The sequence below is a fragment of the Jaculus jaculus genome, chromosome 6 (assembly GCF_020740685.1).
Source record: "Jaculus jaculus isolate mJacJac1 chromosome 6, mJacJac1.mat.Y.cur, whole genome shotgun sequence".
Classification (NCBI taxonomy): Eukaryota; Metazoa; Chordata; class Mammalia; order Rodentia; family Dipodidae; genus Jaculus; species Jaculus jaculus.
Window position 1 is genome coordinate 73,107,137 of NC_059107.1, and position 18,859 is coordinate 73,125,995.

Sequence of the window (18,859 nt, forward strand, 5' to 3'; positions counted from 1 at the left end):
AGTACATTGTGGAACTAAAAGTGCCATAAATCCATTGAATATAATAGACACTCTACCCTCCTTCACACATCAACAGCAGAATACACAATTTTCTAGCTCATTGGCATAATAACCAAGATAGAGCACAGTATGAGCTATCACATCATAACAGATTTATAAGAACACACACACACACACACACACACACACACGTTACTCTCAGACCACACCAAAGTGGAATTAATTGGAAAACAATAACAATAATATAGCTGGAAACTCCCAAATAGTCCTAAGTCAAACAGCACACTTCTAAATAGTACATGGACCAAAGGAGAAATTTCAAAAACAAAAACAAAATTCAAATTAAATCAAGGCAAAACATAATACTTCATAAAAAGTTGTGGGGTTCAGGAAAACCAGTGCCTACAGGGAAATTTACATTAAATGCACAGGTGAGAGAAAGAAGAGCTAAAATCAATAATCTAAACTTCTCCTTTAGGAAAGTAGAAAGAGAAGAAATCAAAGCCAAATGGGTAGAAGAAAAGTAGTGAAGGGAGAGCAGAAATCAATGAAACAAAAAAGGAGATGAGTAGACAAAACATCAAAATGAAAATCTGATTCTTTAAGAAAGAACAATAAAATCAATGCATCTCTAGTCAAGTTAACTAATAAAAAAGATAGGATTTACTTCAAACCATGAATGAGAGAGTCTCAAGATAGAACAACAGATACCATATACATTAAAGGGATGGTAAAGGAATGATTTGATCTGTGTCCAGAACGTTGGTAGCTTGAGTGAATTATTCATTTTTCAAAAGCCACAATTGATGAAAACTCATGTAAGAAGGAATAGGTAAAATAAATAGGTCTGTATCTATAAAAAATTGAATCAATAATAATTTTTTAAACAAAAAGCACTAGTTTCAGCTATATTCAATGGTAATGTCTTTTTTAAAATATATTTTATTTATTGGAGAGAGAGAGAGAGAGAGAGAGAGAGAGAGAGAGAGAGAGAATGGGTGGACCAGGGCGTCTAATCACAGCAAACGAATTCCAAACACATGCACCACCTTGTGCCAGACTTCATTGGTAATTTTTATTAAACCTTTAAGGAAAAAATATTCTAATTCTCTAAAATGTCTTGCCGAAGATACAAAGAGAAAGAACCCTAAGTCTATATGATTAACATTTGCCTCACACCAAAACCTGATGGAAACATTAAAAAAACTATAGAGCAATATCTCTTAAACATATGCACTAAAACTCAACAAAGTATTATCAAATCCAATGATACATAAAAATTCATACCACAATTAAGGGTGATTTATACTAGTTATTCAAGATATTCAACATTAATAGGTTGATATTGTATATATGTAATTACAATGATTGTAATGGGGAAGTAATATGATGGAGAATGGAATTTCAAACGGGAAAGTGTGGGGGTGGGGAGGGAGGGAATTACCATGGGATATATTTTATAATCATGGAAAATGTTAATAAAAATTAAAAAAAATAAAAAAAAGAAAAAAAAGAAAATCAATTTATATAATTCATATCCTTTTGCGTTAAAAAATTCAGTAAGCTTGGAAGAGAGGAGAAATTTCTTTAATTGGTAAGGACTATCTCCAAAAACTGTGCAACTAATATGTTTGGTAGTAAAAACTTTCTCACTAAGCTTAGGAACACAGAGGGGATATGTTTTCTTACCAGAACTTTTAAATATTGTGCTGGAAGTCCTAGCTAAGGCAGTAACTTGAAAATAAAAAAAAAAAAGGGACACAGGTTAGGAAGGAAGAAATACAACTATATTTGTTCACAGATAAAACTATTATTTATGCAGATAATGTAAAAGTATAAAACGTTCCACAAGAAAACAAAGCAGCAAAATCAAAACTCAAACTCCTTGAACTAATAAGTGATTACATCAGGTTGTAGGAGATAAATTTAATACACAAAAACTGATTGTGTTCCTATATTAGCAATAGACAAATGGAATTTGAAATTAAAAATATAATATCCTTTTTTATTATGACCAACCTAAAATAAAATACCTAGGTGTAAATTTAGCATGGTATGTATAAGATCTATATGGAAAAAAGAAACACCTGAAAACCTCCAAAGAAAAATGTGAAAGAAGTATCAAGTAAGTGGAGAGATATTCCATGGTGATAAGACAGATGTCCATTCTGATCTACAGATTCAATCAAAATTCCAGAAAGTTATTTTCTGTATATGGAAAAACTAACTCTATAGTTCACATGCAGTGGCAAAAGACCCTGGAGAGCCACTAGGATCTTGATGGGGTACAGTCTGATAGTCTGACATAAGACTGACATTAGCTACTTTCATCAGGGCAAAGCTGATGGAGACATACATGTAACCAGTGGAACAGAACAAAGAACCCATGGCCAGGCTCACTTAAACATTGTGAGTTGATCTTCCACAGGGATCAAAGGTAACAAAAAGAGTAAGGTAGTTTTTCTCTAAATGGAGCTGGAACTACTTGACATCCACTGTTAATGAGCCTACATGCAGATTGGTACTACTCGAAATTTACCTCAAGGTGGGCCCAGACTTAAGGGTAAAATGTCAACATATAAAACCTCCAGAAGATTATGAAGGAAAAAAAATGCAGATGACCTAGTATTTGTGCTGACTTTTTAGATACTATATTCATAACAATCAGTATGAAGGAAAAAATGATAAATATTTTAAAAAAATTTGTTTATTTATTGTTTATTTATTTGAGAGTGACAGACAGAGAGAGAAAGGCAGAGAGGGGGGGGGGGGAGGAGGGAGAGAATGGGCGCACCAGGGCCTCGAGCCACTGCAAATGAACTCCAGATGCGTGAGCCCCCTTGTGCATCTGGCTAACGTGGGTCCTGGGGAATGGAGCCTTGAACCGGGGTCCTTAGGCTTCACAGGCAAGCGCTTAACCACTAAGCAATCTCTCCAGCCTGATAAATAATTTTTTATTAATATAAAACTTCTCTGTGAGGAATACTGTTAAGAGAGTGAAAATGAAAGCCATATAAAGGGAGAACATACAATGCAAAGTACATGGGTAATAAAGGACAATTACCCAAGCCATACAAACAGCACTTAAAACTCCAGCAAATAAGAATGCAAAACCAAAAAGATGGTCATAAAACAGGAATAGACTGTGTCAAAGAAATGATATTGATGGCAAGTAAGTTTGTGAAAACAATGTTAAGCTAACTCCATATGTCATTATGTGATTACAGTTAAAAACAAGATACCAAGTCAGGCATAATGACTTATGTCTTTAACTTCAGCACTTGGGAGGTTGAGGTAGAATGATCACTGAGAGTTTGAGGTTAGCCTGGGCTCCAGAGTAAGTTTCTGCTCACCCTAGCCTAGATTTAGACTCTGCTTCAAAACAAAAGTGAGGACTTCTGGCTAAGATGGCGACTGCCTAACTGCACCACATTTCCCTGGGAAAGAAAGGCAAGATATTAAGGGTGCACTGGGTCTTTTAGGGGAGAGCAATCTCCAATAGATTGCCAGTGGGAGGGCACACAGGGGAAAAAACAGGGAATCACTGATTCCCTCAACGTGTGGGTAGCCCACCCTTCCCCACAAGCAGCCTCTGTACCCACAGTCCCAGCTTCAGAAAATTCCCACACTTACTGTAGGAAAAGGGTCCCAGGCCAACATAGTTCCACTTGCCTCATTGCACAGGGGAGATTGCCCTGCTACCCCTGCCCACAAGTGACCTTGGCCAGGCTATGCATGCTGGCCCATTGGAGCTGAGGCTCCTTTGATCAATTTGCCTGCCAGACATGTGCTGCTGCTGATCCCTGCTTGTGCAAGTTTAGTCTGCTCTGCTCATCTGCCTGTTTACTGCTCCAGCCGCTGCACATTCATTGCTAGCCCAGGCTCATTGCAACTCCCCACTCAAGCTCAGACTATCTGTCTGTCGCTTGCACTAGCTCAGGTGCAAGCTCCTCCCTGTCTGCCATGCCGGCTGACCACCATTGTTCTATTGTGAGGATTCAGACTGCTTCATGGACCCAGTGTTCTGCCATTCCAGAGTTTGGGCTGCTTCAGTGCTTGGTGCCTCAGTGTCCCTCCTAGTGCGAGTGCAGGCAGCTTTGGCACACTACTGCATGAGAGGCCAGGCAACTTTGGCACTCCTGCCAGGCAAGAGCTCAGGCAGCTTTGGCAAGTGAGAGCCAAAGCCCAGGCTGCTTGGCAACTGCCTCAGGCTGCTTCAGCTTCCCACTGTGCTTGAGCCCAGGCTGATTCACCCACCTACATTCCCATACACTGCAATGGGCAGACCACAGTGCAAAAGAAATAACATGAAAGGTCAAATGCAAGAAAATTGAGTCAGGTCACCCAGTCCCACAATGAACATCTCTCATCAAAACATAGAAAAGTCATTAGGATCAGAACATGAAAATGAAGCTATGAGCAATGGAACCCTGATCAAGCTACTGGTAGAACTTGCAGAAAAGCAACAAAGGACTGATAATCATGTGGATGCTGCCATCACTAGACTATAAGCAATAGATTAAAAAAAAATGTAAGGAGTTCAAAGGCAGTTAAGAGATATGAGGGAGAGTGAAAAAAAAAGCAGGACCTCAAAAATCAGCTGGCGATGCTAAATGAAGACATAAAGAAATGCAAGGATGAATTCCAAGAAGCATCAAGAAAATCAGAAAAGAATGTGAAAAGGGAGCTTGAGAGAGGGATGGAAATTATACATAGAAAAGTAGTAGAAAATGCAAACCTAATTGAACAAGGCCAAAACTCTCTAGATGCTCTCAAGAATAGAGTCAGCCATGTGGAGGATAGAAAATCTGATCTGGAAGACAAGATGGAAGAAACAGTTTGAGAGTTCAAAAATTTCAATAAGTTCAAAAGTTTCTGTGAACAGAACATGATGGAATTGTGGGATACCCTTATACATCCTAACACCAGGATCACTGGAATACATGAAGGAGAAGAAATTCAGACCAAAGGCATGGAGAACTTATTTAACAAAATAATTGAAGAAAACTTCCCCAGTCTCTTTAAAAGAAAGGCCCATCAAGATACAAGAAGCTAACAGAACTCCAAACAGACTGGACCTAAGGAGAAACTGTCCAAGACGTATTGTCATTAAGACTCTAAGCATCAACACCAAAGAGAAAATCCTAAAAGCAGCTAGGGAAAAACAGCACACCACTTTTAAAAGTAACTCCATCAGAATTAATCCAGACTTCTCAATGGAAACCCTGAAAGCTAGAAGGGCATGGAATGAAAAACTGCAAAGTCTAAGAACCTATGTCTTCCAACCCAAACTATTCTACCCAGCAAAAGTATCACTCATAATATATGGTGAAAGAAAAACTCTCCATGAAAAAACTCAGCTTTACAATTATATTAACACAAAATCCAAATCTACAGAGAGTATTTCAGGAAATTCTCCACAGAGAAGAAACAAATAACCTCAAATGCCAACAAGAAGGATATCACATTACCAAACTCAGAGTAGGCACAAAAAACTTCAAGTCCATGAAAACGTCGAACCATATACCATCACAATATGGCAGGGATCAAATCAAATCTCACAGTCATTACCCAAAATATAAATGGCCTTAATTCACTGATCAAGAGACACAAACTTAGAGGATACATCAACAAATTAGACCCCTCAATCTGTTGCCTTCAAGAAACCCACCTCTCTACTAAAGACAGACATCTCCTCAGTGTGAAAGGGTCGAAAACAATATTCCAAACAAACAGGAACAAGAAACAAGCAGGCATAGCTATATTAATATTGGATAACATAGACTTCAAACCAAAAATAATCAAAAAAGACCAGGAAGGCCACTTCCTACTTATCAAGGGAACAGTCCTTCAAGAGGATATTATAATCATAAATCTGTATCCACAAAACACAGGGGCACCATAGTTCATAAACCAAAACCTACTTGACAATAAGACAGAAATAAGCAACAACACCATCAAAGTTGGGGACTTCAATACACCATTATCAGTAATAGACAGATCATCCAAACAAAAACTCAACAGGGAAGTAACAGAACTCAACAAAACCATAGATCACTTAGACCTAATGGACATCTACAGAACATTCCATCCCAAATCCACAGATTACACATTCTTCTCAGCAGCCCCTGGAACATTCACAAAAATAGATCATATACTGGGTCACAAAGCCTGCCTCCAAAGATTTAGGAAGATTGATATAATTCCCTATGTGATATCAGATCACAATGCTATATTGCTAGAAATTAAAAACAAAAGACCCAACAAGAACCCCAATGGCACCTGGAAACTGAACAGCACACTTTTAAACAATAAATGGATAGTGGATGAAATTGCAAAGTTTCTAGAAATGAATGATGACTTGAACACATCGTACCAAAACTGATGGGACACAATGAAGGTGGTACTCAGGGGAAAATTCATAGCACTCAATGCCTTCATAAAAAAGACAAAGAAATTCCAAATCAATAACCTAACCATCCACCCAGAAGCACTGGAAAAACAAGAACAATCCAACCCAAAAAGCTCCAGAAGAAATAATTAAAATCAGAGCAGAAATTAATGAATTGGAAACTAAGAAAACAATTAAGACAATTGACAAAACAAAGAGGTGGTTCTTTGAAAAAATAAACAAGATTGACAAACCCCTGGCCAATTAGATCAAGCAAAAAAAAAAAAAAAAAAGAGATGCTTCAAATTAACAAAATTCAAAATGAAAAAGGAGAGATCACAACAGACATAAGTGAAATTGGGAGAATCATCAGGACTTATTTCAAAAACCTCCACTCCACCAAACTGGATAATGTGGAGGAGATGGGTAAATTCCTGGATGCATACCATCTATCAAAGCTAAACTCAGAGCAGATTAATCTCCTAAACAAACCTATCACACTCATTGAGATTGAAAAAGTAATGAAAAACCTACCCAAAAGAAGAGTCCAGGACCAGATGGCTTCTCAGCTGAATTCTATCAAACCTTCATGGAATAACTCAAACCAATCTTCCACAAACTGTGCCACACAATTGGAGGACAGGGAAAGCTATCCAACTCCTTTTATGAAGCTAGTATCACACTAACTCCAAAAACAGGCAGAGATGTCACAAGAAAATAAAACTACCAGCCTATTTCCCTGATGAACTTAGATGCAAAGATCCTGAACAAAATCCTTGCAAACTTAATCCAGTCACACATCAAAAGCATTATCCATTGTGACCAAGTTTGATTCATCCCAGGAACACAGGGATGATTCAACATATAGAAATCTGTCAATGTAATACAACACATAAACAAGGTTAAACACAAAAACCACACAATCATTACAATAGATGCAGAAAAGACCTTTGACAAGATACAACATCACTTCATGATGAAGACATTGGAGAGAGTTCACATGGTTGTCTCATACCTTAACATAATAAAGACAATATATAGCGCTCCTAAGGCACAAATAATACTTAATGGAGAAAGACTGGAGGAATTCCCATTAAGATCAGGAACAAGACAGGGTTGTCCACTCTTACCTCTGCCTTTCAATATAGTACTGGAAGTCCTAGCTCAAGCAATAAGACAGGAGAAGGAAATGAAAGGGATACAATTGGGAAAAGAAGAAGTTAAGTTAGCTCTATTTGCTGATGACATGATTGTATATGTAAGAGACCCGAGAGACTCCATCCCAAAACTCCTGAAGGTGAATAACTCCTACAGCAAAGTAGCAGGATACAAAATCAATGCACAAAAATCAGTAGCCTTTCTATATGCAAATGACAAAGATAAAGAAAAAGAAATAAGGAACATAGTCCCATTTTCAATAGCAACAACAAAATAAAATGCCTTGGAATAACGTTAACCAAGGAAATGAAAGATCTATACAATGAAAACATAAAAACACTCAAAAATGAAATTGAGGAGGACTTGAGAAGATGGAAATACCTCCCATGCTCCTGGATAGGCAGAATTAGCATTGTAAAGTTGGCAATTCTACAAAAGGCAATATAGAGATTTAATGCAATTCCAATAAAAATTCCAATAGTGTTTTTCACAGAGATAGAAAAAATGATCTCAAATTTCATATGGAAAGGCAGAAGGTCTTGCATATCCAAACATATCCTCACCAAAAGAAATACCTCTGGAGGCATCACCATACCTGATCTAAAGCTATATCACAAAGCCATAGTAATAGAAACAGCATGGTACTGGCATAAAAACAGTAGTATAGACCAATGGACTAAACTTGATGACCCTGACTTTGGGTCAAGAAATTATAGCTACTTGATATTTGACAAAGGCCCAAACAATATAGACTGGAAAAAAGATAGCATCTTCAACAAATGGTGCTGGAAAACTGGATAACCATATGCAGGAGCTGAAATATGAACCACACATTTCGCCATGTACTACACTCCAGTGCAAATGGATCAAAGACATCAATGTAAGACCAGAAACTCGACTAATACTGGAAGAAAATATAGGAAGTACTTCCCATAATACAGGAATGGAAAAAGACTTCCTGAACAAAACCCCAGTAGCCCACGAACTTAAATAGTCCCTCAACCAATGGGATCACATGAAGCTGAAGAGTTTCTTTTTATTTATTAATTTTTTTTCATTTTGGTTTTTCACGGTAGTGTCTCACTCTGGTCCAGGCTGACCTGGAATTAACTCTGTAGTCTCAGGGTGGCCTTGAACTCATGGTGATCCTCCTACCTCTGCCTACAGAATGCTGGGATTAAAGGCATGCGCCACTATGTCTGGCTGAAGAGTTTCTTTACAGATAAGGATACAATTAGCAAAGCCCATAGATTACCCACAGTATGGGAGAAAATATTTGCGGGTTATCCAACTGACAGAGGCCTAATCTCTAGAATGTACAAAGAACTCAAAAAACTAAACATTAAAAAGTCAAACACCCCATTCACAAAATGGGGCAAAGAGCTGAACAGGCAGTTCACAGAGGAAGAAATACCAATGGGAAACACACACTTAAGAAAATGTCCAACATCCCTAATGATCAGGGAAATGCAAATTAAAACAACTATGAGATTCCACCTTACCCCTATAAAAATAGCAAACTTTAAAAAATCAAATGAAGATAAATGCTGGCAAGGATGTGGAGAAGTAAGAACACTCTTCCACTGTTGGTGGGAATGTAGGATGGTACAACAACTGTGGAAAGCAATAAGGAGATTCCTGAAAAACCTGACTATAGAGATACCAACAGACCCAGTTATTCCCTAACTGGACATCTACCCTAAAACCTTCAAACCACAGGCCAGAGAGATTCACTCAGCTATGTTTGTAGTGGCTCAATTTGTAATACCTAAGAGCTGGAATCATCCCAGATGTCCATCACTAGAAGAATGGATAACTAAGATGTGGTATATCTACACAATGGAATTTTATATAGCAGTAAGAAAAAAATGACACAATGAAATTTGAGGAAAAATGGTTGAACCTGGCACAGATCATTCTCAGTAAACTTACTCAATCACAGAAAAAAATCGCCACATAGTCTCACTCATCTACAGCACCTAACCTGAATCTACCCAAGGTTCCTTACATACCCAGCAAGCATTTTGTGGACTAGACAACAGGATGTTTGGGGAGGGAGGGGAGAGCAACAGAGGGGGTGGGAAACACAAATCTAGACCCAAACAGCAATGGTACCATAAAGTTCTATATCCTAAAGGCAGACCAAGTGGCTGAAACTTCACCAGGCCCTTAGAGGGAACACTTGAGCCTCAAGACACTGGAGAGGATATGATGAAGACTGACCTTACTATGCTACAGCTTCTCTCTCTCTCTCTCTTTCTCTCTCTTTTACATTAGTTTTCTTTTTCTTTCTTTTCTTAGTGGGCACTGGCCTGTAACTCCCAGTACCAGCATGTGGCTATCAACCACAATGAGCTTTTGAACAGAGAGACCTACGAGGTTTCCTAAAAGAAAGACATATTTCTGTCCGAGTACTTGATGACCTACAAAAGGTTAGTGGTAAGACCCTACTGCTGAAGACACCTTATGTATTTGACACATAAAGTAGAATGGCATGGCTGGTAGCTGGAAGAGAGTCAGTCCCCAGACAGTTAGCGTGTCTAGTGCCAGAAGGTTGTACATGGGGGACTGGGGAAAATGACCAATATCTGCCCAAGCAACTCATGGTCTAACCTACTTAGCAGCAAATAACCTGCCATGATGCTCACACAAGTGCAATAGTGGCGCACAGCCATGGTGGGAAACCAACTGCTCTTGATTAGGCTAACTGATCCCTTCAGTGGTATGGGACCCATAGCTGGATCTGGGAAACACGTCAGAACCATATCCAAACATAAGCCCACTCTCCATTAACAAGCTACCACCAATCGTGGCCTACAAGAGTGTGTACACCTACTAAATGCTCTATAGAAAAGTAAGGGTTATCTCATTTGTCTTGTGCTAACTTACTCTCCATTAGAGAATCTGCGTCTTATTTTCAGATAGATGTAGATCCTAAGGAGAGAGCCACCCCATCATACCTCAAAAGGGCCCCAGCTGAATCTAAGAACAATTGGCGAAACAAGCAAGGATGCTCTTTTCTTAGTGAACCAGGTACCAGCACAAGGGTGAAGGAGATCAACACAGAGAAAAATCAACTCCTACCAAATCAGAGATCCAGAGACCCAGAGGCCCCCAACACCTCATAACTGAAGCAGACCAAAAATGAACCCAACATGGCTCAGGGAAATTTTGTGGAAGAGGGGGCAGAATGAATGTCAGAGGAGGCACATGTTGGGTCATGATATACAGAGACATTTATTCTACCCATAACTGTGGGCTAACTCCACAATGCATGACCTATATACCTCAACAAGGAGGGGCCAGGGGGAGGGAGTAGGACATGGATGAGCCTAACAATTGTAACAAATTGACTGTGTTCACTGAGTACAAAACTAATTATTAAAAATAAGTAAATAAAAAATAAAGTTAAAAAAAACAAAAGTGAAACACATAACAAACAAAATTCCACTATATACCTATTTAGACAAAAAAAAAAAATACAAAACACTCAGTAAGAAATGTGCAAGGCTATTGCACATTAGAAACTTTCCTGGGCTGGAGAGATGGCTTAGCAGTTAAGTACTTGCCTGTGAAGCCTAAGGACCCCGGTTCGAGGCTCGGTTCCCCAGGTCCCACGTTAGCCAGATGCACAAGGGGGCGCACGCATCTGGAGTTCGTTTGCAGAGGCTGGAAGCCCTGGCGCGCCCATTCTCTCTCTCTCCCTCTATCTGTCTTTCTCTCTGTGTCTGTCGCTCTCAAATAAGTAAATAAAAAAAAATTTTTAAAAAGACTTTTTCATAAGCTGGGTGTGGCTGTACATTCCTGTAATCTCAGCACTTAAGAGGTAGAGACAGGAAGATCAGGAGTTCAAGATCATCCTTGGCTGCACAGTGACTTACACTTACTTACTTACTTACTTAGCTTACTTACTTACTTACTTACTTACTTAGCTTACTTACTTAGCTTGGGCTACATGAGACCCTGTATCAAAAACCAAAAACCAAGGAGCTGGTGAGGTGGTTCATGGGCAAAAGTGATTGTTATGCAAGTATGAGGACCGGAGCTCAGATTCCAAGCAAAATGCTAGGTAGGTTGGATAGCTCTCCTACAATCCCTGAGCCAGGGAAGGAGAGGCAGGGATGCCTGAGGCAAGCTGCCTAGCTAGACAGTTGCAACGGTGAGCCCTGGATTCAAGTGAGAAACCCTGCCTCAGTACATAAGGTGAGGATTGATCTAGGAAAACACTTGATTTCCATCTTTGGCCTCCATATGCACATGTGTACACATACACACACAAATATGTGCATATACATGCATGCCACATACATATGCACATAACAAACACAACACAACAGAAACAAAAAGGAAAACTCACTAGTGCTGATAAGAATGTAAAATGTTAATGCCCCTTTTGAAGTCATTTGGAAGTTTCTTTCTAAATTAAACATATCCTTACTACAGACTCCAGCAATGACATTATTTAGAGTTTTACCAAAGGAGATGGAAACTTATGTACACATAAAAACCTGCACAAGGATGTTTGTAGTTGCTTTATTCATAATTGACCCAACTGGAAAACCTCCATGATTTCCTTCAGTATGTGCTGGATAAGTAAACTTTGGCATAGCCACACAGTGGGGTACCATTCAGAGTGAACAAGGTACACACTATCAAGCCATGAAAAAACATCTTTCCCAAGGGAGAAAGCCATATTGAAAAGGCTTCATATAGTACAGGATAGCTGTCAACTAGTGACATCCCACAAAGGCAAAACGACAAAAACAGTAACAAGATCAGTGACTAATAGTTAGTGGCAAGGGAGGAATGAACAGGAAAAACCCAGAGGATTTTTATAGTGAAAATAGTCTGATAATGGAATAGAGATCATGTCTTTTACATATAACTGTTACGCCATAGGATATGCAATACTAAGAGTAAACCCCAGTGCATTCTGAGAACCTTGATGATAATGATGTGTTCTCATCAATACATTGCTAGTACCTAACATAGCACTGAGGGTGAGGTTGTTTATTACTGGGGAAGCTATGCACATGTATGAATATTGGGTATCTGAGAACCCTCTACATCTTCCTCTCAGCTGTGCTGTGATCTTGAGACTGCTCCGAAAAATACAATCTAGTGTTAGAAAACAATCACAAAGTGAAGACTTTGTAAGTCAATATTCCTTAGTAAAGAATCACTGAAAATATAAAGATGGAAAAAATGTCATTATCTTTTTGACATGAGTTGGAAAAATATCACTAGACTGATCTTTTTGTAGCTATAGGAATGGAAATGGAATCATAATTGGAGACATCACCTTCCCAAAGCTATAAGGGTGTATCTTTTAAGGATGGGACTTTATATGGTCATTGCAAGTGTTTATAATCAGAGATAGAAAAGTTGGACAAAAAAGGCCAAAATGAATAAGACCTGGCATGTCCTGTAATTGTGGCTCTAAAGAGAGGAATTACAGGCTTGCATGTGGGTAATGTCCAAGTTATTTTTGAATTAAATCCAAATCCCCTGGCTGCTATCAGGAAAACATCTTACGCGAACCAAGGAGTTATAGTTATCCCCTCACAGTAAAGGACAGCGTTCTGTATCACTGCCCTATGTGGATGCTATGCTGTTGCTGAAGAAGGGCCAAGGAAAGGCAATGAACATTATCAAGGTTGCTCCCAACCTCTTGCATTTGTGTAAATTCTTTTCTGCCAAGATGTCAGGTGGGAACTGATGGAAGTCTATGAAAGAAGGGTATTGGTAGGGTAAACATGGGATAGTGAGACAAATGCTGTTAAGATGAAGGTTGGAGACAAGGATATGCATGTGCTAACTTGGAGGTAGCAGAAGCATATTTTGGATAAATGATTGATTTTAATATAAGATGTCACCCACTGGCTTGTGTGTTTGAACACTTGGTCCTCAACTGGTGCTGCTGTTTTGAGAGCTTGTGAGCCAGGTAGGTGACAGGACAGAGCTGGAGGAAGTTGGGAGCCTAAGCTGTCTGCTTCATAATTCCAAAACTATGAGGAAGCCATGTGGCATGTTCCCTCTGCCCAGGACCAAGCTGTCCTCTCTACCATGCTCCCCTCCAGCATGGACTGTATCCACTTATACCAGCAGCCAATGCAAATCCTCCCTCTCTTGAGTTGTCTCTGTCAGGTACTCTGTCACAGTGGCAGAAAAGAACACAATGGTCATGTGTTTTGTAAAGGATTAGTAAAGAATAAAAATGTAAAGAATTCTTAGAGATGGTATGCACGATGCTAAATCCAGTAGTCCCATTCTAAGTTTTGAGATCAGTCCTTTATATAACTTTTGAGTTCAGGGAAATGCTATCATGGCCATGATGGTGTAGGTAGCCAAATATCAAACCTACATTTATATTTCTTAGACTCCTTTGAATTAAAAAAAAATTGGCCAAGTGCATCTTACATAGGTGTCAAGAAATGTATTCTTTTGCTGTTTGGAAGATTCAAAGTTTTGGTTAATGCCTTGAGTAGAACCTAGAATACAGTGAACTCACCATGAATGTTCATTTCTTTGGTTTTACTGCACTTAATTTACATCTGAATAGCACAAATCACTAGTCAGCCTGATATTGACAAGCAGTCTGTGCAAAGAATGGGTAAGTTTTCTTTTGTTCCTCCTTGGAATGCTAGCCACTTCCCCTCATTCCCTTAGACAAAACTTTATGTTTTCCCAAATTTGGGGCTTGACATTTATTTACTTAAATATGATAGATTCCATGAGTTTATCTCCCTGAAATCTTCATTGCATTCAATCAGTTGAATCCCACACACCACATACCCCAAAGAGCTATTTCCAGAATAAATATTTATGGAATAATGTTCACTTTAAATAGTTACTGAACTAATTAAACATTGATCTCATTCTATAACTAAGCAATTCATATATTTTTGATTATATTGTCTTGAGAAACCTCAACAAATATTTATATACACATATATATGTGAATATTAGTATATATATTTATAAATTACACACAGACATAATTTTGAATGAGTAAGTTAGGAACCACCCTCATTTAATTCCTCATGGACTGTCATTCATAATTGTTCTCTAAATGAATTTTAATAATTCTCTTAATTATACTTTCTAGATTTATCATCCATTTCAAGAATAGATCAAATACAGAATGAGTGACTAATGATTGGTATGTATTCTGAGCAATTAATAATTAGGAAATTTTGCTTTTGTGTGAGCATCAGAGTGTACCTGCGCAAACCTAGGTGGAACAACATATTATATCCACATCTAAGTATGTAGATGGTACACACTATCATAGATGTAGTCTGTTACTGACAAAATTTACTTCTATTTAAAAACTTTGAAAATGGCAGTGTACAACTGAAGTAAAATGAACTTGTGTTTATATGATCAATATTTTTCTAAAACTGAGCTGGGTGCTGGAGAGATGGCTTAGCAGTTAAGCGCTTGTCTGTGAAGCCTAAGGACCCCTGTTTGAGGCTCGATTACCCCCGACCCATGTCAGCCAGATGCACAAGGGGGCGCATGAATCTGGAGTTTGTTTGCAGAGGCTAGAGGCCCTGGCGTGCCTATTCTCTCTCTCTATCTGTCTCTTTCTCTCTCTGTGTCTGTTGCTCTCAAATACACAAACAAAAAACTTAAAATGTAAAAAACATGAATAAAAAACAATTAAAAACTGAGATGGACTAACTTCCTGCAGTGTTCTGCTATGAGATTTGTGTCTTTCATGCTGATGTTGGGTTGGCTTGATGTTCTTTAGATGAGCTACTGTTTATTTTTAGGAAAGTATTCTATTTTCCTATTGTTTATTTCTCTATTATTAATAACCTTTCCTAGAATACAGCCTTCTGCAGAGTAGCAGGCAATCAACATGCTCTTATTGAGAGAAATGTGGCTTTAGCTCCTGGAGAAAAGATGCTGTACATATTATTCCACAATATGGTAAGGTTCTTGGCATGACCCTCATTTTAAGGATCACTGTCTAGAGACAGTCTTTCTTTCCTCTCCTTCCCTTTGTTCTTTGCTCCAACAATTCCATGAGGTGCTCACTCTCTGCCCAGGGAAAAGAGCTATACAGAGTATGGCATCTAATTCTGACTAGTCATGCTGACAGTGTGAGAATATATATCATAGTATCACCCTCTTTATTAACTTGTACTCTATTTTAAATATTTATTTAGAATGCATTTATATAATGTTTAATGAATGTTAAGTACTTTTTAGGGATATTGCAATAATATGATCCTTCCTTGTAATAATTCTGCATGCCATTAAATATTCCCATTTTGTGGATGGACAAATTGAAGCACCATGTTAATAAATTGCACAGCCTGCAGTCAAACCCAGGTAGTCTGGTTTCAAAGTCTGTGCATTTACCACTACAGCATGTTTTCATGAAAAGAAGAAATGTCCATGAAGATCAAGACATCATTTGATGCCTCTTTCAACAGAGAAGACAAAAATAAGCACAAATAAAAGCAAAGATGTATTAAAACCCATTATATTTCTCGTTTAAAACATGCAGAACTTCAGATCAGGGAATATTAGTAGACCTCTAATCAAGATGTCAAAAGAGGAGTCTGAGGGAGATGGCTCAGTTGATAAAGCGTTTACTAATTATGCATGAGTACCTGAGTTTGAATCCCCAGAACTTATGTAAATGCACTCTGTAGTGGTGTGTGCCTATAATGTCAGTTCAGTACAGACACAGGTGGATGTCCAGGACAAGATAGCTAGCTAGACTAGCCCAGTTGCGAGCTCTAGGATCAGTGATAGACCCTGTCTCTCCATAATAAGGTGGACAATAATTAAGGAAGAAACCTGACATCAGTCTTTGCCCTCCATATATGTGGACACGCACATATCAACATGCATGTATGCATGCACTCCATGCAACCTCATGAAAAAATAGTTTCCACAAGGTTGCATTATAGTCCAATCTGACTTTTATAGAAAGTTATCTTCCTGTAATGTCACTTTGTTTGAAAAGAAAACTCACTCCTCTCTCAGCAGCCCTGGGCCTCAGGCGCCCTGGGCCTCAGGCGCCCCGAGCCTTAGGGTATAGTCGGCTTTCCTCTGTTGTCCCAGATTCCAGGGTGATGGGTGCCAGATGTCACATGCCAATTTGTCTCATGAAAGGATGCTACTCTATAATTTCTCCCCAGCAATACCTTGTGCTTTCTCCAGATAGGCAGGGTAAACTGGAAATTGATCCAACGTGCTTTGGGTGTTTGCTGTCTGTTTACTTGCCTGGGGGAAAGAGCAACTGCTGTTTGGCAGTGAGACAGGGAAGCTTTCAGTACCAGCTCAAGTACTTTCTTTTCAAGGAGACCCCAAAAGATGTCTGTATTCATATTACAAAAGGTAATCTGTTTTTTGAACTTTTTTCATAACAGATTTTTTTTTAGGTGAAGTTTTGAAAATTGCAAACTCCATCAGGGGAAGAATTTTCACAGACAATCTTGCATCTCTTTACAACTTGAATGTCTTACATATAAAAAAAGGAAACTGGAATTTCCCAAATAAGTACTTATCTGAGAATAAGACCTAATTGTGCAAGGATGTACTTCAGATGTAGTTCACATATTCTTGAAATGGGAGAATGTTAAATGTCAAACTAAATCTCTAGCAATAAGTGAAAAGTATTATAAGATTATTAATGTGGTTGTCAACATTAAAATTATGTTAGATATTTTAGTCATACTCAAAACTATTCTGAACTCTTTTTCAATTAAAAAAACCATTATTCAAAGAGCGCAATAAACCCTTTGTTCCTAAGATATGGGTCAGATTAAAAAAAAGCTATGTACAGAAAAATATCAAATAGTACTAACTGCAAAGTTTTAATACAAGAGAATCTCAAAAACGACTGGCTAACTATAAAGAATGAATAAATATATGGTTGGTGCTTTGTTTTATTCATTTATTTTTGGATCATAGATCTCAATTCTCTAATAAGAGGAAGGGTTCCAAAATTGTGGTATTCTGAGATTTAAGAAAATTCTTTTCCCCAAATCCTTATGTTTTTGTACTTCAGACTAGCTGGTCTGAAATATCCGATAGTGATAGACAGTGTTTTCTTCCTCTGTGAAGGGAAAGTTTCCCATTCTTACTGTAAGTATTGGACAAAATGGGAATCAGATGATTACATTTAGGGACTTCACTAAATCTTTCTATGAGTGGAAAAAGCTGATGGAGAGGAGGGTGATTAGTATTACTCTCAAACCCAATGCCATCTCTTAAGCATTACTTATTGGAATATTTGTCACTGTTGAGGACCAAATCATTTCACTGAAAATTATTTATTCAAAGATTTTGGCAAGAAAAATTCATTTTTCACTGGTTCCTACATTGAATTTTCTTTTTCTACACCCCGATTGTACAAATCTTTCTTTTTTTTTTTTTCAGTGCATTGAGAGACCAAATGGCTTTCATGACTTACCAACAAAACTGCTGTTACTTACATCTTTCTAAGTAAGGAGCCTACCTAGGGTGTTTCCTCTGACTGTTTAAATACACTGGTAGAGCCTGGTTCATACCTCAATGACAGCCAAACCTGTATAAAAAACAATGGCACCAGTGAATTCAAGCCAGAAATGACTGTCAAGGACACAGAGCCTCAAGAAGTTGACTCCCTCATCTAGACTGGTAAAGAAAAGTTCTGGCAGGCTGACCATGGAGTACATAGGTGATAGGCTTCACATTATGTCAACTGACTCAGTTCTTTCAGAATGCCCATGAGTTATTCTGTATTTTATCATAGTTTACTGAAAGGACTAATGTTCTGAGAAGTTGAATAATAATAATAATAGTGGGCAGAGGAACAAAATAGAATCTTCCAGTCTAACTTCATATTTTATTAACCTTTTGATATTATCTCTATACCTCATCATATCCCAATCTGACAAGGGTAAAGCAACATTGCAGCATATGGTCTTTGTTTATCTTTTTATCATTTTATGATTCTAAGAAAATTTGTGTGCATCATGGGGCCAGGCAGAGATTCTTTTAACGGAGTATGCTGCAGTCATGCCCGCAAATCTAGTGACTGAAGCACTAGATTTTGCACCTCATTTGTCTTGAGTGATAGTAGCAGAGGGAGAATATGTGAGGTACCAGCAGAATGTAAGACATCTAGTGAAGATTTGACTTTCTGAATGAAAATGTAATGGAGAGAGGGCCTTATTATAATAGCCCCGATTGGCCTAGAACTCGCTATGTACATCAGGGTGCTCTTGAATTTGCAGTGATCTTCTTGCCTCTGCTTCCTGAGTTTTGGGATTATGGCATGTCTTGAAATAGAAAGCTTTTGTC

The 18,859-nt window shown here is 38.3% G+C and overlaps 1 protein-coding gene across 10 annotated transcripts in view; it reads right to left on the reverse strand.

Annotated features, from left to right (window-relative positions):
- The window catches only part of Chrm3 (cholinergic receptor muscarinic 3), a 576,562-nt gene that overhangs the window by 162,402 nt on the left and 395,301 nt on the right, over positions 1–18,859 (reverse strand). For 2 of the 10 annotated variants that reach the window (XM_045153520.1, XM_045153519.1), the window contains exon 4: positions 18,033–18,101. The exons of the other annotated variants lie outside the window; for them this stretch is intronic. In XM_045153520.1, coding sequence (XP_045009455.1) covers positions 18,033–18,082 — 50 coding nt within the window. In that variant the 5' untranslated portion in view covers positions 18,083–18,101. The remainder of the gene's footprint in view (positions 1–18,032; positions 18,102–18,859) is intronic. 10 annotated transcript variants of the gene reach the window in all.